Source organism: Mauremys mutica, chromosome 11 (genome assembly GCF_020497125.1).
Source record: "Mauremys mutica isolate MM-2020 ecotype Southern chromosome 11, ASM2049712v1, whole genome shotgun sequence".
Lineage (NCBI taxonomy): Eukaryota > Metazoa > Chordata > Testudines > Geoemydidae > Mauremys > Mauremys mutica.
The window spans coordinates 38585787-38612359 of record NC_059082.1 but is presented as its reverse complement, the minus strand read 5'-3'; the positions used below and the strand labels follow the sequence as shown (position 1 = coordinate 38612359).

The 26573-nt window shown below is 52.5% G+C and overlaps 1 protein-coding gene across 3 annotated transcripts; it reads right to left on the bottom strand.

The window, feature by feature from the left end:
* On the bottom strand, positions 1–25506 carry ULK3 (unc-51 like kinase 3). 3 transcript variants are annotated; one of them, XM_044979676.1, is made up of 16 exons: positions 25319–25506; positions 23382–23522; positions 22509–22629; positions 22004–22108; positions 21336–21479; positions 20343–20425; positions 17811–17966; positions 17484–17589; positions 16901–16941; positions 16157–16259; positions 15783–15847; positions 13479–13557; positions 13316–13356; positions 11973–12020; positions 11683–11737; positions 1–3033 (listed from the first exon to the last, which is right to left on the bottom strand). In XM_044979676.1, the coding sequence occupies exons 1-16, from the start codon at positions 25418–25420 to the stop codon at positions 3017–3019; spliced, it is 1407 nt and encodes a 468-aa protein (XP_044835611.1). In that variant the 5' UTR covers positions 25421–25506; the 3' UTR covers positions 1–3016. The 3 variants fall into 3 exon arrangements, with proteins under 3 accessions (XP_044835611.1, XP_044835613.1, XP_044835612.1); XM_044979678.1 differs by having other exon boundaries at positions 13316–13353; XM_044979677.1 differs by having other exon boundaries at positions 23382–23519.
* Positions 25507–26573: the final 1067 nt, after the last annotated feature.

Genomic DNA, 26573 nt, shown 5'->3' with positions numbered 1-26573 from the left:
TATTTGGGAAATTATTTAATAAAGCCAACAATAAATTACATTTTCTTTAAACGCAGCAGACATTGAGAAAAGCTCCGAGCAGTGCTGGGCCCATTCACACAGCGCTGCCTCCTGCCAAGCAACTGCTGCAATTTACGTTTCCCTCCCCTACATTTAAAACGAACAGTGCACAGAGCCAGAGGAGCTGCCCGCGCCTCTGAGGAGCTCAGTCATCAACCCAGCCTTCTACAAGCAGAACAGAAAGAAAAATCATCAAAAATAAGAGCTGAGGTTGGGGTCACAATAACGTTGGGGGTTTCAGGGTTAAGTGATGTCTCTAAGTAAAGTTTGTCACAGGGAGGAAAGGATCAGTCAGGATTGTGGCTCAAAGGAGCTCCAAACAGAAAGACCCAATAAACCCAGTGCTAGGGAGGAACTGGTGGTTAGCAATTCAGCACCCAGGTATATGGGCATAGGAATAAGGCCAAAGCCTGATCCCAACCAGAATTTTGTCATGACCTCCAGTGGGATGAATTTGGCACAGAGGCCTGCAGCATTTCAGGGGAGTGCAGGAGTGGGGGAAAGTTGTCAGCATATAGAACATTATATGTGATTAGATTGTATCCTGCAAAGTCGGGGGGCGATGAGGGGGGAGAGAATTGGAACAGAGAGACCTATGAAAAGTTGGGGCAGAGGGGCAAATCAAGGTCTGGGAGGGGTAACTGCCCCCTTTGCCCCATAGCAAATGACTCCCCTTGTCTGGGATAGTCCAGGATCTACAGAAGTAGACAAAGGGCATGAAAATCAGTCAGGATAAATTCAAGCTGGCGTATTAGGCTTCAGACAATAAAGTGCACAGATGTAGCCCAATGCTCTTAGGGTTGATGTGAACCCTTCTGTCCCCCTAGCTTGCTTAATCTCGCCCCAGCCATTTCAGGACAGTGTTGCTACAACCTGAGAAAACGCTGGTTAGGGACACAGTATTACAGAAAGAGATTGGGGAGGACACACGATGCACACGGGGAAGTTCTGCTCCAAAACGGAGCGACTGGACTGATTGAGAGATCTGATGTAGGAGCAGGGAGCTGACTGAGCCACTCATGAAGGCACATCTGCAGTACTCGAGTCAGCACTAGGGCTGAGCAAATAGAGTTTTTTGTTCATTGGCAAGTCTGGAAGGTCAACAAAACAAATTGTTTTGGGGCAAATGAGATTTTGTTTTGACAAACTCAAATCATTATATTTTGATTTTGACCACATTCTAATAAAATTAAGAGACAGTTTGGAACTAAAAGCCATTTCAAACCCATCCCCCCCAATGTTTTTTAAAGGACCAAAACAATTTAGCAGAATCACCATGAATTTGTGAAACAATTCAGCGTTGCCGAATCCGCATTTTTAATGGAAAAAATATGTTTCTTCGCCCAGCTCTAGTCACGCCCGACCTGGAGTGCTGCACGTCAGTGCTCCGTACAGCATGGCACGTCAGACTCCACTCAGCTCCACTGCTCACATAAGCATCCAGCTCATGGAGCTGACCCCAGCCCTCACCTACCCGACTGCAGTGTTGGCTGTTCGGCTTTCCCACGCCGCTGAGCATTTTCTAAGCAGCTGGCTGGATTTCCAGTCCAGTCAGTCTTAAAAACAAGCTACTACTGATGTGTCTGTTTAACAGTCAGCTTAGGATCCAATTAAAAAAAAAATAGAGCCCTGAATAATTAAAACACAATTGGTAAAAGCTCAACCAAATAGATTCTAGTTATTGAGAGATTATCTGGTGTGGCTTTTACCAAGATTAAAGGTGCATAGTAGATAATATTTAGACTATGGTCCTGGTCCATTGATTTGGATCAGGCCCTACTAAGTGCTTTTCTTCCATAGATCCCCAGGGCCCTGATCCTGCAAGGTGCTGAGTGTTCTCGGCTCTCGCTGACTTCAGGAGATACCAAGACACTCACAAGAGGTGCTCAGCCCCTTGGGGCCCCAGGGAGGCGAGCTATATTTGTACATCCCCACCTCCTTTCTCTTCCCTCAGGGTGTGGACAGAGCGCCAAGCACTGGCTGCACATCGCCGGCCAATCGGGAGCCAGGATTTTTTTTAAAAGGTGTCCTAGACGAGGATTTGTGAGGAGAAAGGAACATGTATGGCCCAAAGGAAAGATGAGCACATGGTCTGCAGGGGATGATGGAGAGTTTACGGAGGGGGACGGGGGAGGACTCTGCAGGAGTTAAAATGAAGAAAACAATATGTATCCCACTAGTGAAGGAGATTCGAGGGTGGAATAGGCCGTCTGCCACAGTCACGGCGCCCCTGGCTGGAGGGACTGAAGCGTGCTACTGGGGATTAGGCAGAAATACATTCATACCATCCTGCAGCCAGGGGGATGGGACTCAGCCCCTTTCCTCAGATCCCCCTCAGCCCCTTCCCAGCCCCTCTATCCACGACTCTCTTGCGGAGAGGCAGTGAGTGTGGAAGGAGCAGCCGCAGGGAGCGAATCCTTAAGGAAGGTAGCGCTAAAACCCCCTGCCTTCTGTTATCACGTCCCTCACTGGATCCCTAAAGACCAGTACTCTACAGCAACACATACAAATGCCCTGTTCGTACGATCAGCCCTTTAAGCTCTAAATCTTGCCATTATCCCCTAGCTCCCCAGGCAGGGCTCAGTAATGGCGCTAGGAGTGTTCCTTGACATTAAATACTAAAAGCTCTTTTTAAATTCTCTCTTCGCTTAACATACGATGACAGCACATGCCCATTTTTTACAATGATTTGTACATATATACTGTGTCTATACATATGTAAAATCATCAGCGCATATAAGTGAAACCCTCTAGATAAACTCGTGTTCTGTAACTAACATGACAGTATGTATTTAAACCACCCATGTATCTGATAATACACGTACGCAAACCACAATGCATGCACGTCATTCCTGGATGGGAAGTCAGATGAGGAGGCTGGTGCTGAGGAGGTCTGTCAGTATCTGTTGCCTTGGGTGCTGTACTGATCCCGCGGGGGTCTAGGCTCACCTGGGTGTTACTGCAGAATACAGGCTGTGACACAGGAAACAAAGGGTGGGGGGGAGAATGGAAAATTATTTGCTTAGCTTGTGAATGCTTCAGTGCAGGTACTGGGGTGTCACACTGGGGCCATGATTGCTACCATGGAACAACGAAATAATAAATGACATGGCTGAGACATCAGACTGAATATTTGTTCACTCCTGGCCTGCTGGACTGCATGACAATTATTGATCATGTTTATCATGATACTGCCTACAGACCAACCAAGATTGGGGCCCCATTGTACAGGCCTTCTCTGAATTACAGAACTCAAAACTTTCTACAGGCTGTATGGATCTGGATTTTTAGGCAGGCACCAGCAAACACAGGCAAGCGAGGAGGTTTTAAAACCAATATAACCATACGCCAGGGCCTTTCTATATTATTTCCCAGCCTTGCTGAGCATGGAAAGATCTATCTGCAATCAGAAGCCGTTGCATTTAAAACTTAACCTCCAGCCCAACTACTTCAGGAGGAACAATTCTCAGAGCTACTCTTAAGCCTAGCTGTGTTCCCTGCTAATGTGGGGAAGGAAGCAGGACCTGGGATGGGGGAAACTGGACAGAGTGACATGCTGCATCCTTCTCCTCCTTTCCATTGCGTAGGGATAGGGGTTCACAGTCAGGAAGGCAGTGGGAGATAAGGACCAGGGAAAGCCATTCCCACCACAAGGTTTAGCAGCATCCAAATTAAAGTAAACCCAAGTGCAAGCCACGTGGTGCTGAGTCTGACCTGAAAGGGCCCACTGATTAAGGGCCTTTGGAATGAACTAACTTTGATGTTTCTTCATCCAGCATTGAACGGTGCAGGCTGCTAAACCGACAGAAAGAGCGACTCCTCTGCAAGACCGTCAGGAGCGCAAAGGTTACTGGTTGCAACGCAATTCACTGCTTTCCATAAAGACACAGCTAATTTCTATCCTGGCCCCACTCACCTCATTTCAGAGGGCCTGGTCCAATTAGGGTGACCAGACAGCAAATGTGAAAAATCGGGACAGGGGGTGGGGGGTAATAGAAGCCTATATAAGAAAAAGACCCAAAAATCGGGACTGTCCCTATAAAATCGGGACATTTGGTCACCCTAGGTCCAATGAGCATCTGCGCTCTGGCTTCAGCGGGTGTTGGATCAGACCCCTGATCTTCTAGGGCAGAAGGGAGAGCATGGCCAGGGTCGCAGCTGCCCTCAATGACATGCTCACAGCCTGGCCAATAGCCTGCTGCATGCCTGCAACTCCTTTCTGGGCACCAGGGAGATTTGTGAGCAAAGGAAGCTGCAGCCCCACAGCAGGCAGAGCTTTGCAGAGCTAGCTGGCTTGCTGCTCTCTGACAGCACAGCTTCTGCCATTTTCTCTCCCTTCTGCCCTAGGAAATCCGGGGTCTGATCCAACAACACCTGCTGAAGCCAGAGCAAAGACTCATTTGCTTCAATGGCCACTGGATCAGGCCCTTAGGATCTAGAAATGGGGCAGAATGTAAATGCAGTGAGCTGGGCTTGGATTGCCCCATGCCTTCAATGGGAACAATCCCAGGAAACTCTGGAAGCTCGACCCACAAGAGCTGGGTTAAATCTAAATCATATGGGGCTTTTCCACTGACCTCACTGGGCTTTAGAGCAAGTCAACAGCGCCGTTCCTTTTTTAAAAAGGACATCAACTTTCAAAAACATCACTTCGGTTGGAAATTGGTTTACTTGAGATTGTAAGTAATGTTTTGGAGTGAGAGCTACATTCTAACAAGGCTTGGTGGAATTCAATTTTAGTTTTTGATCACTTTGACAGATGTTTATTTTAAAGGATTTTTAAAGATTTTTTTTATCTATTTTAAAATGTTCTCACTTGAGCAAAATTTAAAAAAAAGCTGAAAACCTGAAAATTTTATCAATTTAAATTGTCCAAGTTTTGGGAAATGATGGGGGCGGGTGTCAGAGAGTAATTACTGAAGGATGGGAGATGCTGAGATTAAAAAAGTTAACAATTTAGAACTGTGAAAACAAATTGTCAACATGACATTCAAATATACAAAGTAAATATCCTGGAGTCAAACTAACAATTTCTCAAGCAGCATTTCTTATTTACTTTGCCTATCTATACATTTTGATTATTATGGATGGAAATATTTTTTTGTTTGTGTGTGTGTATGGTAAAATCAACGTATTTCAACATTTACCAATAAAATCTAACCCTGCCAAGACTAATTCTTATAAGAGAGATTAGAGAGAAATATTCTGTTTTTGTCTTTGCTTTGCATATTGTGAATAGCCAATTTCACTCTTTAACCTGTTTGGTCAGACAGATTCTGTTTATGTGGGTCTCACACAGCAAAGGGAGGGGAAAAAACAACAACTTAAATTGGGCTGTATGATTATTAACCAATCACAAAATCTGGCCGTGGGAACTAGAGGCAGGACCTGAAACCACTGAGTCACTTTAAAAAAAGACAAGATTTCAAGCTGACAGTGCTCCTGGCAAAAGGAAACATAACACCAGCCCTGAAGTCCTCTGTTTATCTACAGAGCAGGTACATCACATGCAGTGCAAGCTTCCAAAGGGTGACTAGATCATTCGGGTTTCTTAAACCATTCGTTCTTATTAAGGCTGCCAATAAGGCAGCTGGAGCCAATCGTGAAGGCAGCCTCCTGTCATATGGAGACCTATCTGTTAAGAACAGGACTGGAACCAACTTACTTCAGGATATATAACCAGCTACCATCAGGCGGAAAATGCTTTTGGTCACTTCACCACTGGGCTGAAGATCAAGTGATCTTGAGCTTTAGTGATCAAGAGGGCAGGGAAAGACTCCATATCGTCTTACCAACCCTGGGGGTCCCTGGTTCTCTGTTTTAACTCTCCACACAGTATGTAAGACATGCAGATCCATCCACGCTGATGAGACTAGGCAGTAGAAGGTACTCCTATAATACAGCATCGTTTTACCAGCTGCCGAGAGGCACCGTCCCGAGTTTGCTAAGCAGATGCATCCAGGGGGCAGAGGGCTCTTGTGCACGGATTACCCCAGACAGAAAGGTGGACGGTCACTTGGAGTCAGTATGCCTGACTGTCGTAACTATAAAGGGAAGGGTAACAGCCCTCCTGTGTACAATACTATAAAATCCCTCCTGGCCAGAGACACCAAAATCCTTTTACCTGTAAAGGGTTAAGAAGCTCAGGTAACCTGGCTGACACCTGACCCAAAGGACCAATAAGGGGACAAAATACTTTCAAATCTTGGGGGGAGGGGGGAAAAAGCTTTTGTTTGTGCTCTTTGTTTTGGGGGTTGTTCGCTCTTGGGACTAAGAGGGACTGGACATCAATCCATGTTCTCCAAATCTTTCTGAACAAGTCTCTCATATTTCAGACTTGTAAGTAACAGCCAGGCAAGGCGTGTTAGTTTATCTTTGTTTTCTCAACTTGTGAATTTTACCTTTGCTAGAGGGAGGTATCCCTGTTTTGTTGTAACTTTGAAACTAAGGCTAGAGGGGGTTTCTCTGGGCTCTCTGAATCTGATTACCCTGTAAAGTTATTTCTCATCCTGATTTTACAGAGATTATTTTTACATTTTCTTTTTAATAAAATCCTTCTTTTAAGAACCTGACTGATTTTTCCATTGTCCAAAGACCCACAGGTTTGGGTCTTTGATCATTTTGAAACCAATTGATTAGGATATTATTCTCAAGCCTCTCCAAGAAAGGGGGTGTAAGGGCTTGGGGGGATATTTTGGGGGAAGAGGAACTCCAAGTGGTCCTTTCCCTGTTTCTTGTTAAATCACTTGGTGGTGGCAGCGTACCAGGTTTTAACCTAAGCTGGTAGAAATAAGCTTAGGGGGCTTTCATGCAGGTCCCCACATCTGTGCCCCAGAGTTCAGAGTGGGGAAGGAACCCTGACACTGACACACACGACTATTCCCACAGCTGCTGCAAGAGGAGCCTGGTTTATGGCACCATGCCCACTGCAGAGCAGTAACGCTGGAATCCCATGGTTACCCCATTCGACTCCACTCAAGAGCTTACTGCAGGGACGATGTAGGATTAAAATAATCATCATAATAAAATGCACCCTCCAGGCAGGATTTTTATGTCAAATCTGATGAGCTGAGCCCTTCATTTCCTACCCATCCTAACCTTATAATGTACAAATCAAATCCCCACTCCCCATCTGCTCCCGTATGAGAGCTGGCGGTACAGGGCCTGCAGCCGAAAAACTACTCTGCTCGCAAACTCCATTAGCCCCTGACCTCCTTCCTCTGTCAGCATGTCAGTGAGGAGAGATGGAAGGAGAAAGGGACAGAAGTAGAGGGAGAGAGGAAAATCCACTTGCCTCCCTCCATTCAGTGTTAAATCCACACGCTCCCACTTCTAGGTGCTGATCAATGGCCTGGTTGCACGGGGATTGAGAGACGGGGGTCAAGGGGGCGAGCACAGAAAGGCTACAGCCCCATTTGGAAGCCCAGCTTCCCATTTTGCTGGTGCAAATAATTGTGGGTGCAAACACATGGGAGCCACAAACACCGTCAGGTGAGCATCTCCAGAGTCACTAGTGGTTTTGGGAGCCAGACTCGATGCATTTGAAAGGGCTCAGATTTTCAGAGGAGATGCTTAGCACTTCCAGAAAATCCCTTTAAAGGGGTCTCAAGTCTGACACCCACCAAAATGTCACTAGTCCCTCTGAAAATCCTGGCCTTCACTTGTGTCTTCAGGTGGGGTAACAGACATCTAAGAGACCTCCATTGAGAGTCAAGCCCCTGTTTGGGTGGGCAAGATGCCACGTTCCTCACTGCATATACTGCAAGGACAACAGCTGGGTCCTGTTATTTATATAGCGCCTTTCCTTGGCCAAGGAACCCAAAGCACTTCACAGACCATACATGTACAATTTACCATATGCCCCGGGCCCTGCAGGGGCCCCAGGAGAATAGAGTATTCTATAGTATTGCAACTTTTTTTTATGGAAGGGGCCCCCGAAATTGCTTTGCCCCAGGCCCCCTGAATCCTCTGGGCAGCCCTAACATTTTGGCAAGACAATGTCATTTGTTGTAGACAGGAGGCCAAGAATTCATCCTGTATCATGAAACTATACAGAGACTCAGGCTGGCAGGCACAGACAGGGCTTGGAAAATGGACAAAAAGCAAGTAGCATGAGTGTGTGACACTAGTGAAGTCAAAGCACATTAGGGCTTGCACTTTCTTCTTCCTCCTACAGGGGTCAGGCTGGGAAAATAAACGGTGGCACCCTCCCAAGCTCTGCCTGCTGGTCACTGAAAGAAGATGCCGCTTGCAGCAGATTCTGCAGGTCTTCCCTCTCTCTCAGCTGCTTTGATCAGCAGTGTAATAGTTAACAACATGGACACATAAGCCCACATTAGGTTTCAGAGTCAACATCCCCACAGAATCGAATGGGAGCAATTCACACTTCTCAAAGCTATTCTTTCAGGCTGCCTGAAGACTCAGGCACACATCGCTACACTCGTTTACACACAGTTCACATGGTGAAGGTTTACACCCATAAGGAGTAGAGACTATTTTTCAGCTCATTAAGCCACCGAGAGCTGGCCGAGCAATAGGAGTCCAGGGAACGTGGATCCCTGTTTTGATGTAAGAGTTAGCAGAGGCACAGACTGGAGCATGGGGAAGCAGCCTACGAGCTCAGGCCTTGGGAAAGAACTGACCTGTCTGAGCCTGGATGCCAGCACCCAGCTGGGATCTTAGACAGGGTGGGGGATTTAAAAGGTTTCAGTTCACCTCTATCAAAAATATAAATAATTTAAAAAGAGTGCGGACAAGTATCTGCACAGAGCCCGGCTCCCAACATGCCACCCTGGGAGCATGAGGCAAGAGCCAACTAAACATTAAAGGGTTAAATCTTCTTGACACCCAGCCAGGCTTCCCAGACTACTCCTGGGCTGGAGCAGAGCTCTCCCTCTGCTGGGCCAGGCTGTCACGCATCTCACATGCCCACGGCCCCCCTCTTCCCCGCAGCCTGGGGTGCAGCAGGGGAGAAAAGAGCTCGGGGGACGGGGGAGCCAGGTTTGCTGGCCACGTGACTGCGCAGAGCAGGGAGGAGAATCCGTGGGAAGGGGCTCCGGGATAAACGGGGGGAGAGTGAGTCTCCTCCTGGCTCGCCACACTGCATCCCTGGCAGAGAGAACACAGCTCTGATTTTCCAGCTCAGCAGATCACACAGATTTGCTGGACTCCAAGAGCTGAAAAATCTGGACAACGGGTCAGATCAGCCAGTGCAGAGGTACTTGTAGGGACAGCACCCTGCTCCCCCCATCCCAGTCCCAACACATCACCTGGGCAGGGAGAGGCCCTGAGCCATCCATGTCCCTTAGCTTCTGCCCCAGCCCTGTTGGATCTGGTCCACGCCCACTGGCCAGTGCAGGCAGGGTCCCTTCCTTATAGCACATTCTCTGGAGCGTTGGCCTTTCCAATGGCCCCTCCCATGGAGACACAGAGCCAAGCGCCTCATGTCTATTTCAGTTCAAAGGGCTGCCTCTGGGGGCCCCTCTGAACACCTGCCTGCCCCCCTTCGCCCATCCCCCGTGCCTGACAGGACAAAGGGAGAGGGCATCCCCCTGTGATCTGTCAAGCGTAGGAGAGGGAGGCAGGACAGACAGACCCCTGCCCCTCCTCAGGGCTCCACATCTGTTCAAGAAGAAATAAAAAGATCCCCACAGCAGCCTCCTGCCCCCACGGGAAGCTACCAGCCTCTGGGGCAGAGAACTGGTCCCACACGGCAGTGTATTCCAGCCAAGCACAAAGGGGATGGGGATTAGCGGCTACCTGTGGATTCTCCCAAGCTGCAGAGAGACGGCACAAAGGCCTGCTTCTACCCCACTCAAACGGGGAGGGGACGATCGCTCCCCCTTCCCATCAAACTGTTCCAAATTCAGAGGGGGGCAAGCACTGAGACCTTCCCTATGCCTCATCCCCACGCGTAGGGATGCCCGCCCTCCCCCACTGAACAGAGGGGAGAGCCGCAGCCCCAGGCAGCCAGGAGCGGGGAGACACCTAGGTTCCAGCCTCTTCTCCATTCCTGGCTCTGGGTATTGCTGCTTCTCCTGATTCCAACCTAACGATCCCAGGGTGGGATTTTGAAAAGCGACACGGTGAGTCAGGAGCCTGGGGGGGGGCGGGGGTTTGGCTGGGCACCAGCTCTTAACTCACTGTGGGGGCTACTGAAAAATCCAGCCACTCTTCGCCGCCTGGGCTGGTTGTACAGCAGCACGAGGGAGGCGTGGCATTTTAGAGCCAGGTGCAGACAACCGGTCTCTTTCCCACAGAGCGTACAGTCTAGGTTAGATGTAACAGCCCGGGAGGAGACGTCGGAAGGGGCCCGGGAACAGTCAGGGGTCGTGCCGATTGCTACATGTGCATCTTGCGTGCCAGGGAGATGGATAAAGGGAGAGGAATGGCTTAAGCAGCATTAAGACATTTGGATTTTTGTCCATGACGTATGAACTGGGACAGTGAGTCGGGCGAGGGGCTGAGAGGGGTGGGCAGCGCTGAAGCTGTGTCTGGAGGCCACAGAGAGCCCAGGCCGGATCCAGGCTATTTCTGGCCTAGTGGGTGGTGCACGAGGATGTGTGACACCACTAGGGGGTGCAGGAGATCTCGGGGACAGCAAGCCGAGGAGCTGGCCAGGCAGCAGGTGGGAGTAGGGGGCAGCAGGATGAGACAGGCAGTGGGCAGGATAACACACATGGGATAGGGCCCAGAGCAGGAACTATGGGAGTGGCGGATGCAGGGCTCAACAGGGGAGCAGAGGCATATCTGGAAGTTGTTAGCAAGGAGATGGCAGTTGGTGGCGTGAGAGTGGATGGGGTCGCCCAGGAACGGAGCATGGCGGGAGCAGGAGGGGACTAAGGATGGAGCCTGACAGGACACTGATGGACAGCAGGTCATGGGGCCACAGAGAGAGACACTGAAGGAGCATCTGGACTGACCCACAGAACCAGGTCACTGGCTGTCTCAGTGAGAGCTGGGCCAGCTGGGACGGAAGCCGGACTGCAGAGGATGCAGGAGAGAGCTGGGAGGGGGCAGGAGCAGGTTCGAGAAGGGGACGAGGAGGAGGAGAGCGTGTTAGCTGGAGAGGCAGGAGGGGCTGTGGGAGGACTTTAAGGAACCATTCAGAAGTAGAAGGGAGAGGGGAGAGAGGTGAAGATGGCGGGCAGGCGTGGGTCAGTCGTAGGAGCAAGTGCAGCCGAGGCGAGACAACCAGGAGGTGGCAATGGGGTGAGAGGAGCCAAAATAAAATGCTGAGCAGAGGGGTCAGGAGCCTGGGAGATGCAGAGGGGCTCAGACAGGGAGATGGTGGAGGACAGTCACATGGGTTCTGCACATTCTCCACAGAGGCTCCATGGGGTGGGAGGCAGAACAGAGGGAGGGAGGGGATGGGAGACCCTACGGGAGGGGTTAGTGGGGCAGACAGAGCAGTGAGAAGCCAGTGGAGCTAAAGGAGTCACAGTCAGGTGGAGAAGGGAGGGCAGCTGGCATGGCGCTGCGCCGAGGAGGGACTGGAAGCGTTGCATGGGTGGGGTTGGGGGGGAAGGGAACAGTGTTAATGGGAGGCAGGGTGGGGGGAGCTGCCAGTAGGGAACAGCGAGGGGGAGAGGCCAGTGCTGTGTAAGGCACAATCACACTCACAGCTCCGGACAGACTCCGACAGCATCTCCTTGCCCATGGATTGCGCGTCCCTCATCTGGAACACAGAGGAGAGTTCTCATCACACTGCGGCCAGGGGCCGATCACTGTCTAATCCCCAGACACCCAATTTACCGCCCCCACCTTCCCACACCTGGCAAATGCCTCAACGGCCCCACCCCCACCCCCCATCCTACCCAGGCCATTCTCTTACGTTCCCAAGTATCCATTTACACCCCAGCCCCCACCCCACGCATGAATCCTTCCCTATTCACCCCCCAGCCCTGCTGTACCTTGATCTGCTCTTTCAGATACTCAGCCCGGCCCATCAGAGTCTGAATCTGCCAGCAAGACACAAACAATCACTCGTCCCACTCCGTGACCAGGAGTCACAGCTCAGCGCGAGCCGGCAGCTAAATGATGCCAGCTCAGGAAGTGGGGAAAGGCTGGCCTGGCAGCTTAGCGGCAGGGAGCCTGGTTTGGTTCCCTGGGAGAAGGCAACATGGTTAGCCTCAGGAGAGAGCTGGGTCCAACCTTCCTCAGCCAGGAGGGTGACCTGGGGAGGAATTGGGGAGTGGGGGAAGGACAGCTGGGATCTAGGCGACTCTACCAGTGGCTTCGAGGACCACCATGGGAGTGCAGCTGGGAGGTGAAGAGTCAGCGTTAAGGAGGCTGATTTGGACTAATCGAGCTTGTTCAGTCCAAGGGAGGCAGCGCTGTCTAGTGGTTAGGGCACCAGCCTGGCACATGGGGGCCTGGGTTCTGTTCCCAGCTCAGCTGCAGGCTACCTACGTGATTTCCTCCCACCTCAGTTTCCCCATTCATAAAATGGGACGGAATGTGCTCTAGAACAGGTGCTAAGTACTATTATAATCCAGCCCAGAACATTGCTTTTTATCTGAAGACAACAACAAAAAATCATCCCACAACCCACCATATCCCACAGTCCTTTGCAGCTGCCAAGGTTTGTGGGCTTTGGGACCCAGGAGGAAACCAGGGAAGGTGACAGAGGGCTGCTGCTGTGCTGTTCCTCCTTTTCTTCACCACTCCAAGAGGCGGAGGTGAGATGGGGCCTATGCGGCTGTTCTAGAACTGAGTAGCAAGTAGGAGAGGCAGCAGCCCCAAGTGAGTTCTTCCTTCCATTTCCCGCCCAGGTTCCTGCTAAATCTTCCTGAACCAGGGATATTGCTGCTTTCACCTATTTATCCTCAGAGCTCATGTTTTCTAGACCATTAATCATTTTTGTTGCTCTTCTCTGGACTTTCTCCAATTTGTTCACATCTTTTCTGAAGTGTGGGGCCCAGAATAGGACACAGTCCTATGATCCACTGAGCTCCCCCTGCAAACCCACCCCTGGCTTACACCCCACCAGCTGAAAGCCCAATCTAGCCTGTTCCCGGGGAGGTCAGAGCAGGATTGTCCCTGACCGAGAACTTGGTCTGGAGTAATGAAACTTCTGCCACTCCCCTGGGGCAGAGATCTTACCACTGGCAAAGGGCTCTCAGTATCCGGCCATGGGTCATCCCTAGCAGGAAGGAATGGAAGCAAATGCTAAAACCAAGGGAGCCTGTAACTGAAATCCCCATTGGGCTGCTCCTCCGGGAGAGCAGGTAAAAGGAACGACCCCATTCCATACCTCAGAGTGAAGCAGCTCCCGTCTCCTGCCCACAGGCTCTGCTGGAAAGAGAGCAGGCAGCGTTAGCCTCCAGCGCCGCACAGAATAGCAGCATGTACGGTCTCTGTTGCTAAGCAAGATTCCAGCAGCGCCAGCTGGAATCCCACTGCAGGCTGCAACTCACCAGCTAACATAAGCAGCAGCTCCCCCAGACTCTGCTGGTAGAGATCAAGTGTGTCAGAGTCATCCTTGCCCTCCTCCTCCTGGAACAGAGACCCCAGGAGGTTACAGACAAGCTCCCGGACACTGCATAACATTAGTGAGGAGAGGCAGGAGAGAAAGCGCATACAATGAGGGTACCAAGCTCTTATCTAGCACTGTTCAGCAGTAGACCTCAAAGCACTTTACAAAGGGAGGGCTGGATCACTGTTCCTATTTCACAGATGGGGAAACTGAGGCACAGCTTGCCCAAGTTCACCCAGCACATCTCCTGAGTCCTGGAGAGAGAAATCCTCAAATGCACAGAGATATGAGCACAGGCAATTCACTTCTGTGAGCACGTGTAAAGGATGATGCCTGTAATATTTCATGGTTATTATATGTTTGTGTGTTTGTTTTATGATTACAAAAGGTTAATTCAGGCCTTAGTTTGCCCCCAAGGCAGGAAAGCAGACAGACATGTCTGATCGCCCTCCATTCCCTGACACTTAAAGGGACAATGCAGTTATCAGTCTCTTTGAAGTTTGCCTCTGACCATGCAGAGTTCAACAGTCCCTGGATGGTAAAGGGGAGGGGGAAATCCAGATGGGAAATGGAAACAAAGAAATGTGGAGTGGATAAAAACTGAGCCCCTGGGGCATAGGGGGGAGACACGGGGCTATGAGGAAGCAGATTGAACCCCAGTCTGAGAAATGGGGGGATCTGGAGAAACTAGGCCTACCTAAGCCTTAGCTAAGACAGATATGCACATAAACGGTTTGTTGTCCTTTCTCTTGGTACCCTTTGTTCCAGCTGTTGAGATTAAACAATCCTGAGTTTTGAAAAAGCTGCTCTGAGGCTCTGTTTTCACCACAGCTCCCGAAGGGAAGTCCTGCAAGTTGCCAAGCCCGGTTGGGCTTGCTGAGCAATCCCAGCTGGTACATGGGGGGCTTCAGCTGAGATCTGGGCTGAGTGGGAGACTCCAGGGATTCCACCCTAGCCCTGGTGCAGGCAAGAGGCCTGACACCAAAGCGGGGTGCACTCAGCCAGAATGAGAGGGATCGAAGGTGCAGCTAGCCCTGAACCATGACACTACATAACACAGTGGCCAGGTGTCCACAGGTCTCAGCAGGGTTCAGACCTGGTATCTTCAGCATCAAACACCCACCTCTCTGCTACTCAAGCTAAAGGAAAGCTTCTCTAACTGCGAGCAAGGACCAGGCTGCCACAGATGCTTGGGAAGCCACTAGAGGGAGACATTGCTTTCACACACACTGTTCTAGTGTATTACAACTACATCTCCCATCCAATGGGAGCTCTGGGGTAGAATAACTAACTGGGTGGTCTCAGCTCTGGTTCTCTCCCCAGTCCAGAAAAATAAGACACCAATCAGTCTGTGCTGCAAGATTAAGTTCAGACAGGCTCCGCTGGCTGTCACCTGGTATGCACCAATCATGGGAGTTGCACTTCTGTTTCTGCCCCCTCCTAAATTTAGCTGGTTTGATACTTTGCAAAGGGCTCTCTGAGGTCAACGCAGAAATGTTGCTGCGTTAAGCGTGGAGCGTAAGGTCTGTTGAGTGGCAAATGATTCTCCCACCTGCCATATAACCAACCAGCAATACTGGGGGAGGGACCAATGGATGCCTTTTAAAGTGTAGCTTATACAGTGTTTGAGATGAAACTACAGCTGCAGCAAGACAATGGGCTGAAAGAGGGCCTGCAGGCAAGACGGCAGTTTATGGCTCTCAAAGCTGATCAGTTTTCCCAAGGCATGGAATACATGGGAGGGAGGTCACCTTTTGGCTGGACATTGTTGTGAACCCTACAAGAGGAAGTGATGTAGTGGGTGATGTCACAGGAAGGGAATTTTCCCTATTGGCTGGAGGACTGGGCCTTAGAACTCTTGGGTTCTTTTCCTGACTCTGCCACTTATTCACTAGGTTACTTTGGACAATTTCTTTCACCACCCTGTGCCTTAGTTTCTCCATCTGTAAAATGGGGATAGTGATATGGCTGCTTTGTAAAGTGCTGCATGCATTATTATTTCTCAACTGCTTAAAGAACCCATCTATGGCCCTCACTGATTGGGGATCCCAGTTCCCACTAATTTCTTCCAAGCAGTGATCTTCTTGCCCAAGCTCGTTCCAAGCTTTGCCCCTATCCGTGTAGAGGTCTTAACTCTGTCTCTAGCCTCCTCCGCTGCCAGTGTATCAGGTGACTAAGGAGGATGATCCTGGCACTGTGCTGCTATCCAGAGCAACAATCCCTGTCCCTTAACCCTGGGACTCACCTTAGTGATGGCTGCAGATGCCACCTCCAGCGCAGCATACAGGCGGGGTTTGTCCCTGGACATCTCTGTAACGAGATGTTCCAAGAAAGGGTGAGGCCTCAGAGCAGCACGGGTAGAGGGAATACCCCGCTAGGGGAGGGAAACTAGGATTCACTACTGCAAGGCGAGGGGGAACTGAGCAGCCCTCTCTCCTATGTGCTACCAGCATCCCTGCAAGCCCTGCTCTCCAGGTGGAGTCAGCATTCTCTCCCCCTTTTAAGCCCCACCCCGTGCACTCTGGTCACATGGTACAGCCTAGATGGGATTCCCCCCAGTCAAGCCGTCTTGGGCCCATTCCTGGGGGGAAGGGAGGTTTTGCCCATCCAGGGCGTTACCTTTGAGGATGTCCCTGGCGGGGTTGCCCTGCTGCAGGAGGGTCTTGTTGTTGGATGTCACCAGGGTCTTCAGTTCCTCCGCTCGCGAGATGTACTGACCCACCTGAGGAAAGCAGAAGCAGCGGCAGGCCTTAGAAGTGTTATGCCCCCCAGGCTGGCTCCAAGGGCACAGCTCCGACAGCCGGCTCTCACAGGAGGGATGTGTGGAGGAGAATGGAGGCAGCAGGAGACCCCCATACACAGGATCCCACATGAGGCGCCAGATGTACCCACAGATAGTGCTGGGCCCACTGTTCTGTTGGCCAACCCTCCCTTCTCACCCTCACATAACTCCCAGCCCAGCCCGCCCTCCCCATCCATCCCTGGATGCCCCCTCTCACCTTCACGCCAGTTCCCAACCTTCTCCAGCCTGAGCTCCCATCTGACCTACCTCCCCTACCAGCCTCACCCATCCAACCTAGAAAGATCTATGTAGCTAAGGAAATGATACAGCCCTCATCACTGCAGTATCTGAGCATCTCACAGTCTTTGTGAATTTATCCTCGCACCCACCTGGGAGGTAGGGCAGTGCTGTTATCCCCCCTGTGCAGCGGGGGAAACTGAGGCAAAGAGAGGCTAAGTGACTTGCCCAAGGTCACGCAGAGTCTGGCTGAACAGGGACTTGAACCCTGGTCTCCCAAGTCTCCAGTTAGCACCCTAACCACTGGATGGACCAACCTTGCTCTAGTGTGGTCTGTCACTGACCTTTGACCTGATCGCTTCCTTCCTGCGAGCGTCAGTTTCATCTGCAGGAGATAAGATGGGGGGAGGAGTTCACACTGACAGCTCCAACCCCCAGCCCAAGGAGTCAGTCTCTCCCCTAGAACTAATGACCCTCAGAACATGACCCCCAACCCATGCAGAACACTTGGGGGTCAGGAAGCCCAACCAACACCTTGGCCTTTTCTGGCCCACACAGAACTTCTTTACTTAAGGTGGTTTCCAGGCCTGGGGTGAGTGTGTGTGTGTAGGGGGACCCCACACACTAATCAACCCCATCTGCTTCCAGCTCCCTCCCAACCCCCAAAGAAGAGTTTCAGCAATCCTCAAATCCCCACTCTTCCCCTGAGAGACCGTTCCCAGACCTGCAGGCTGGTCCCAACCAGAGCGCAGTGGGGCAGTGATAAAGGCCCCAGAGGAGAAGGGATTCAGGTGGGGGGTCACTTTACAGTGAAGCTACTTGCACTGGTGACATCATGCAACAGGTGAGCCCTTGTCGCCCGGTACCGTTCCCACCAGCCACGAGGAACAAAAGGCAGATGGGGGAGAAACAGGGTTAGTCACTCACAGTGCAGGGCAGGGACAAAAAATTCCAGGGCCTTGCAGTAGAGAGAGAGGGCGGCCGAGGGGTCTCCCTGCTGATCCTTCTTTACAGCTTCCACTACCAGGGCGGTCTGGCACAGAGAAGAGGGCAGGGGAGGGGGTTAGAGAGGTGGACAAGGCGAGGATCTGTACTGCACCAGCAGAGAGATCAGGCTCAGATCTGGTATACACCAGGTCTACTGCACTGCGACCTCCTCTCACAGCCATGCCCCAGGTCAGTGTCTGGCAGATCCACAGGGGGCTCCCCTCAGAGCAGTGCCCCGAGTGATCTCTCAGTGTCAGTCAGACTCACCGCTTTGCGCAGGCTCTCGGCGCTGGGCATGTGCTCCATGTCCACGAAGGGGTGGGCGAAGAACTCCTCGAAAGAGATGCGCTGCAGCGGGTCCCTCTCCAGGAGGCGCTGCAAGAGATCCCGGCACTCCTGGGAAAGCCGGGGCCGGCTGGGCAGCTGGGGGACAGAGGGATACAACAGGCAGCAGCTGCACACAGCGCCTTTGAATGGCTGAGGCCTGGACAGCTTGAAAGAGCCAGGGTCACACCTGCAGCTACTACTGCCCTTGTACGGGGGCCCAATGGGGACAGGAGGCCCCCTAGGAGATCTCCCAGCCAGTCCTCCCCTGCCCCCTCCACCGATCACTTCTCACACCTGGACACGGTTCTCCAAGGTTACCAGTGTCTCCATCATCAGAGGCAGGGAACAGATTGGGGCATGACAACCTTGCAGTGGTGCCTGACGCAGACACTAGGCCCCCAAAGCCCAGGCCTGCGGATGGCCCTCCCCTTGCTCCGGGCAGGGCCTCTGGAGCCATCAACAAAGTGCGCGCCTTCCCCGCAGCCCCAGGGCTCAGCAGGCTGTGCTGCCCCCTGCCAGGCCTCGCTCACCCACCCCTCCTGTCTCAGGCACGTTCTTGCCTTCCTGACAGTGGACGGCAGAGGCAGAACAGGTGGGGCAGGCGGTCTAGCAGCAAAAGGGCTGGGTGGACGTATCTGAAATCATCACCCCCTCATTAAAGAGAACCTCTCAGGTAGGGCTGCCACGTGCCGTTAATACAGCTCGGGTGGAACACAGCTGGAGTCCGCACGGCAGCGATGCGATCCCTGCCCAGGCGGCCAGCCAAGCGCTTCATGATCCCTTCGGATGAAGGTGAGACGATATCGTCTCCATGCTGACGTGGCTGGTTACCATGACCACAACCACGTCCAGTGCTTGTGGGATTCATTTACCTCCCCCATGGGACTCTGCTCTGCCTGTAACAGATTTGCTGTCTCTGATAAAGCCCTTGGGTTGCCCTCCAGCAGAGCCAGTCATGTCTTTTTACCCATCAGGGTCACAGATGGGAGTTAGTCTGTTGTTTATACAGGTGATCACTTTGAGCAGCAGTGAAAGGGTAGGCAGGGCTGGGGCATGCAGCTTGCTCAAACTCCAAGCCAGAGGTGAACACGGGGCGGTCTGCCTGAGACAACAGAGAGATCTCTGTCTGAAAGGGACACTCAGATTTGCCAACTCTCACAACATCTGGTGTTTTCATAAAGCCCCAGCACCTGGAGCCGGACAATCATGTGAGAATCTCAGCTTTCATTTTATTTTAAAAAAAGAAAAGAAAAAATTCCAGCTCTTTGATGTTGGGGAAAAAAAGCTTAAAACCCCCTTCAAGTCACCAAAGCCAGGGGAGAAACATTTATTATTGTGAAAAATCTCTTGATTTTCAAGCCAATCTCACAATTTCTCAGGGTCTTGACTGGTGATTTCTGAACCCTGCGGGCTGGTGAAACTGGACGTTGCCAAGCCAAAAATTTGCAGTTTGTTCCAGTTGCCTTATCTGGGTTACACCTAAGATTATTCAGAGGATTTTGACACTTCCCACTTGCACTAGTGCTGCCTTCGACTGATTTCCCTCTGCTCAGCCAATGCAAGGAGATAAACTGCTTCCACTTTTGTTTGGAGTCAGCTTCATTTTTGTTCCTAGTCAGTTTCACTCTCAGGCACCATGCAGCTGACCATGCAGACTCCGACTGCTGGTTTTTAAACCCCTCTTTCCCCTGCAATGATTTTTTTTTTAAACTTAATAGAAATATTTCTACTGCTCTTAGGTTTGGTAGAAAGTTTTTGGGGCGGGAGTGGGGGAGGTTTCAACACAAAATCTTACACTTTGGACCAAATTTGACCCAACACTGTCTCTTTCCAGCCACTGCCCTCCCTGGATCAATTGTTTCTGTGGTTTTCCAATGTGTCTGGGACTTTCCTCATCTCCCTCTCCATCCAGTGTCTAAAGGGGGAAACAATAGACACTGGACCTATGTGACTTGTTTGCCCTCCTCCTTCACCTGCCCCCTCCTTCCATCCTGGAGTCCTCTCTCTCTGTCTCAGGACTGGAATGCAGGCCGAGGTCTCTAGAGCCACAGTGCTCCATGGAGCAGCAAGCTACCGAGAAAATCCAGATCGGCAAGGATAGTCTAGCCCCTGGGCGGACACACACTCCTGCTGCCCGTGCAGAGTTGCTTTTGCCTGCCCTGAGTGATCGCTTCTCGGCCCCTTAGAGCTTAGATCAAGCATAAGTAGCCTCTCGGCCTGTTAAAGGCTATGATCAAGTGTCATGATGTGTTTGGTTTTTTGGCCCCGAGATGAAAGTCTTGTCTGTGTCTCCTGGACCGTGACGTACAAACATTATCTACTAAGTTATATCTGGTCTTATCAGTTTAATATCTGACTGAGTCAGATACATTAGAATAGTCACTGCTGCAGAGTGCTTCCTGTTTGCCAGTTCTACCTACACAAGCTCAGACATCACCCACCCCGGAGACATCCCGGCTGGCCCAGTGTTACCTCGATCACCCGGTTGCTGCGGATTTTCTCCTCCAGCTCGGCAAATGATTTGGAGAAAAAAGGCGGCCTCCCAAACAGCGCCTCTGGGGAGGTGGAAAGAAACACCATGGGTCAGTCCTTTCGGTACAGAATGAGGGGAGCAGCTGCTGCCTTATTCAGAGAGACAGAGCAAACATACAGCTCAGATTTGGGGTCATCTGATGAAGGGAGATGGGAATCACTGAAGTTCTGAAGATCCCAAAGGCTGTTTCTGATGGTAAAAGTTGAAGGCGATCTCAGAACGACCTTGGGATTAAGGGCGGTTTTATGGCTCAGGCACTGGACTGGGTCTCAAGAGACCTGGTTTAGTTCCTGGTTCTACCACAATCTCCCTTCTGTGTGACTTGGGCAAGTTATTTAGGCCTAGATCCTCAAAGGTATTTAGGTTCTTAACTTCTAGAACCCTGCATTGATACAAAATTTGGATCCACATCCAATCCACCCTACACAAACATGGTCCGCGGATATACAGCGGAGATCCGCAGATTTGCAGGGCTCTACTAACTTCCATTGAAATCAGCGAAAACCTTTGAGGATCTGAGCCTTTGTCTCTTTGCGTCTCAGTTCCCCATCTGTAGTACGGAAATAATAGCACTTCCCTATCTCCTAAGGGGAAAATTCATCAGTGTTTGTGCGACAAACGCACACCATAGAGACAGCTACACAGAGAAGGGGAAGACCCCAGATCAAGTACTAGATGTCTGTTTCAGTGAGATTTTCAACTCTGACCCAAGAGATCCAGACTTTGGGGAGACTATTCAGACTGAAACTTCCGATCTCCTGGGGTTTGCCTAGCCCTGGGTATCGGGTATGTAACAGCAATACTAGCTGATCCATGGCTCCAGCAGCATGGCTATAACAGACAGGCAGCTAGAAGGCAAAGGCTGAAGAATCTCACCTATGCAAACAGAGACTGACCCCTTCACCCACCAGCCCAGAGGCAGGGGGACCTACCGTAAAGAATGACCCCCACGGACCACAGGTCCACGCGGGCGTCATACTGCCCTTGGCACACCATCTCGGGGGCCATGTAGAGCGGGGATCCCCTGAGCACGTGCTTCTCGTCCCACGGAGACATGTACTGCGCAAAGCCAAAATCTGCAGAGAGCAGAAAGAGCGGGAAGGGGGACGGCCAAGGAGACGCAACAAGACACATTAGAACAAGCTCACTAGGGGCAGGATGGATGGATCAGGGGACTGGTAATGGAATATGGAGCCTTTCACCCAGTTCAAATCCAGCCCAGGTCCAGAGTGGCTCAAAGTTATTACCACCCAATGGCCAGAGTGGAATGAGTTGGCAGGTCTCAGTCCAGCTACACAGGACAGTAACCACGGGGCACCTTGCTGGCAAAGAATCCAAGGGCCAAATGGAAGCCAGAGACTGAACTCCCCTCAGCACGTGGGCAGGGGACTGCGTGTGAGGAAGCCAGCACGCTGCCACCCATACTCGGTGGAGAGTGGACACAGCAGAACCTGCTAAGGGGTTTTCCCTTTACTGGAGGGGGAAGCCGAGGGCTCTGGCCCATTCCCTGTGGAGATCCAGAGACCTTCCTTCCCGTTAAATCCACCCACCTGCACCCTCCAGGCTCCCCATTACAGCCATCAGCTAAGAGGGTGCCGACCTGCCAGCTTGAGATGAGGATTCTCCACGGAGCTGAGGAGAATGTTCTGAGGCTTCAGGTCCAGGTGGGAGATATTCCTGTCATGAAGGAACTTCAGGGCACATGCTGGCAGGACAAACAGACCCAGTGTGACATGGGAGGGACATCAGAGCATCATTTCCACCCCAATCTGCAACCCTCCCCCCACCTCCAAGACTCCACTTCCTTCAATGGCTCCACGGGACCAGTCACTTCTGTTCCTTCTTACCCCGCTTTCCCTCCCGACCCTGATCCAAATGCTCCCTGCTTCCCCATTGCATTAGGGACCCCAGGGCATTTGTCACAAGAGTAGAGGCGTTCACTCCAGTGTCCTGCCCAAATTCCAGCTCAGGGCAACTCTAGTCAGTTTCAAAAAGCTGCTGCACCTGGGAAGCAGCGAAAGGATCATGCAATTACCGCCCCCCCCAAGGATGAGGGTTCTGCAGCCCAGGACTGGTGGGAGAGGTGGGGTCAGGGGTCCCCTCACCCATTTGCTGCAGAAAGAGCTTTGCCACCTTCTCCGGGAGTATCTTCCGCGTCCGGATGAAATGGGACAGATCCCCCCCCGCGCAGAACTCCATGATGAGGTAAATATTGTCACTGTCCCACTGCAAGACACACGCAGAATCTGTCACGCTGATGGGTGCTGGGTTATCTCGTATCCAAATGTGACACAACAGGGATAGGGAGTGGGGAAAACCAACCTGTAACTCCTAGGTGGGGGTACCAGGCATTAGCCTGCCTGACTCCTGCTTCTCCAGGGCTGCAGGCAGGGGCCTAGCTTCATACACACACACACTCCAGGGAAGCCAGTGGGGTTGCACTGGGCTTGTGTATGTGGCCCAACCACAAGCATTGCCCAGGTGCCTCCCACCAACCAGTCCATGGAAGTAGCAGGGCAGTTGGCTCAGGAGGCCCCTTGCTCCAACACTTCAGTCCCGAGGTGCCAACTTCCCTAGTTCCCAGGGGGTGCTCGGCCCCCCACTCCCCCCCTTCCCCCAAGCTCCCAACCTGCTTCTTCCTGCCCCCACTCTGTCCCTTCCTGCCCCACCCCGTTCTGCTCCCTCCCCCTTCCTCTTTCTGCCCTTGCTCCTCCCCCCCCCCCCCCCCCCCCCCCCCCCCCCCCCCCCCCCGCACCTCCTGAACAGCTGATCGCAGCAGGCAGGAGGCACTGGGAGAGAGGGGAAGGGGCCCCGGAGCACCTGCAGAGTCGGCGCCTATGCTTCAGTCACACGCACCCCCATTAAGCCCCCGAGCTGGCCCTCCAAGTCCTCAAGTCTGGAGAGACCCGCTAGTCAGCCCTCGGCAACCCCCGCATCTCCTACGAGCCCCAATCAGCCCTGGCACTGCTGCTCTTCACCTGGAAGTCCTTCAGCTCCACGATGTGTGGGTGGCGGATGGTCTTCAGGATCTCGATCTCTGTCAGCAAGTTCTCCACCGACGCCCGGTTCAGGCTCTTCTTGTTCACGCACTTGATGGCCACCACTTCCCGGGCATTCTTCTGGAAAGGGAATGGAAACCATGCAGGCTTCCTGCATGACCTTGGGCAGGTCACTGAGGGGCTGTCTACACCACATTGTAAACCCGGGTCTGTAGGACACGGGCTTGTGGACTCATTGTTTTCAAGCCCACATTTGAGTGTCCACACTGCACTGTAAATTGCGTTTACAATTGCTGGACCTGGGTCTCCCAGCCGTGCTAACACATCCGCCATACTGCACTACGCAGACCTTCTGACTCAGGTGTGCGGCTTGAGCTGCACCCACACTGCAAAATGACAGGGTGTGGACCCGAATCAGTGGGACTTGGGCTCTGATCCACGCCCCCAGCAGGGGGTTGGACCCGGATCCTGAGTGCTTGCTGACTTGAGCCAGACTGATTTGTGTGTGGATGGAAGTGGGGCTTGGGCTCAGACTGAGGCAGAGCCTGGCTTAGCGTGCAGTGGACATAACCTTAGCGTCTCTGGGCCTCAATGTCCACATCTGAACAATAGGGATAATAGCACTGCCCGACCCCACAGGAGTGTGTGAGAATAAATACATTAGCGAGCGTGAGGTGCACAGGTACTGTGGGAATGGGGCCATGTAGGACCTAAGCGATTCAATCCCACATCAGTCAGCCACACCTCCTGAGTCAATCATATCACATGGCACCTGCACAACCCAGAGGAGCCTCGGCTCAGCCGCCCCTCAGCAACCATGGGCAGGGCAGTGCTGGGGGCCGGAGGGTTGGATTATGGGGAAGGGGCAGGATTCAAGGCACTGCCTGGTTTAGAAATACAGCCTCCAAGAATGGGGCACGATGGGGCTCTTGACCAGGAAACCTCATGGGGCGGGAAGGAGAGCCCCTGTCCCCATGGAAACGACAGTAGGGGGCAGCAAAATGGAAACACCTCCCCGTAGGGTGTGTGAGTCATGCCAGGCAGCATTCCTCTAAGGGGAATCATTATCCATAATGTGCTGTCCCTCGAGCCCCTTCCCCACGCAGCTCTCACAGGGCATCGCAGACAATAACGAGACACACAGCCTCCCTTGGAGAGTATCATCATCTGCTTGTCACAAATGGGGAAACTGAGGCACAGGGCGAGGCTTTGCCCAAAGTCACCCAGAAGAGTCAGGGACTGAAGGAGCAGCCCTGCTCTAGCTAGCTCCCTGCCAGGGTGAAAGTGTTTCAGCTCCGTGCCAGGGAATGGGTTTGTACTGGCAGACCAGCTGTCGGGCTGGGGAGAGAGTTCTGGTCAGGCCCCCATGGCAGAGCCAGAGAGGCTCCCTTGGGAGACACGGCCTCTTAGCGGGAGCTATTGAAAGCATGTTCCCACTCGTGCCCTTCCTCTCTCCACCCCCCAAGAACCCCCTCTGGCTGTGCCCATCTCCCAGCCCATCCCCCTCTGGCTGCGCCCATCTCCCAGCCCATCCCCCTCTGGCTGCGCCCATCTCCCAGCCCACCCCCCTCTGGCTGCGCCCATCTCCCAGCCCATCCCCCTCTGGCTGCGCCCATCTCCCAGCCCATCCCCCTCTGGCTGCGCCCATCTCCCAGCCCACCCCCCTCTGGCTGCGCCCATCTCCCAGCCCATCCCCCTCTGGCTGCGCCCATCTCCCAGCCCATCCCCCTCTGGCTGCGCCCATCTCCCAGCCCATCCCCCTCTGGCTGCGCCCATCTCCCAGCCCATCCCCCTCTGGCTGCGCCCATCTTCCAGCCCATCCCCCTCTGGCTGTGCCCATCTCCCAGCCCATCCCCCTCTGGCTGCGCCCATCTCCCAGCCCATCCCCCTCTGGCTGCGCCCAGCAGCCCCATTACCTTCCTGTAGGCTTTGTACACAGTAGCATAGGTGCCACTGCCCAGCCTCTCGGTCAGGATGAACTCAGCCAGGCGTGGCGGTGCCCAGCCAGCCCCTGCCATCCCGCCTGCCCCATGCACAGCCCCCGGAGGCAGGGCCCCAGCCCCTCCTGGAGCACAGAGCCCCTGCACACTGAGCGGGAGCTGATCCCCTCCCAGGGAGGGACATGCAGAAGCAGGCAGCTCACTTCCTGGTTCTCTTAAAGGGACCTGACAGCACAGACCAGAGACAGGCTCCCAGGGAGCCCTCTCCCCTGCTCCCAGCGGCAGCTGCAGCGACTGCAAGGGGACATGAGAGCCCTTAGCAATAGGGTCCTGCAGCATTCTCTGGAGAGGGCCTGAAATTTCACAGCTGGAAGTGATGACTAGCCACCCCCGAAGCAATCACAAACCCTGAATCTGGCATGGGACAGCTTGCAGGATCAGGACCTGAGGGCCCAGTTTTGCACATGGGCCCCTTTACTCATGCGTTGAAGTCAATGGGACAATTTATGTAATCTGCATTGTTTGCAGGGTTAGGGAATAACTGACAGGGGGGCAGGAGTGAAACTGACCAGACAAAGGGCTGGCACGTGCACAATGTAAACTGGAAAAGAGGGAAATCTCCATATAATCCCTAGCAGTTGCAGTGAATTTAGGTGGTATTTGTAACAGCAGCAAGTAAAAGATTCTCATTTTGCCTTGGCAGTTAAATGGACTGACATATTCAAAGACTTGAGCTTTACGTATTTAAATGTTAGATAGGGTGACCAGATGTCCCGATTTTATAGGGACAGTCCCCATTTTGGGGTCTTTTTCTTGTATAGGCTCCTATTACCCCCCACCCAATGTCCCAATTTTTCACATTTGCTGTCTGGTCACCCTAATGTTAGATGCCAACCTGGCAACCTACCTACCTACACTGTTAAACTTTGAAAAATCCATTTTTTTTAAATTATGCCCCATTTCTATGTATATAGCGTCCTGTAAACACCACTCCAGCACTCTCTTATTAAAGCCCCCCCACCCAAACCCTGGACCTAAAACAAACCAGTGTCCTTAGACTAGACTGCTACGTCTACACTACCCGCCGTATCGGCGGGTAGCGATCGATTTTTCAGGGATCGATATATCGCGTCTCATCTAGACGCGATATATCGATCCCCGAACGCGCTTATATCGATTCCGGAACTCCACCACCGCGAACGGCGGTGGCGGCGTCGATATGGAGAGCCCC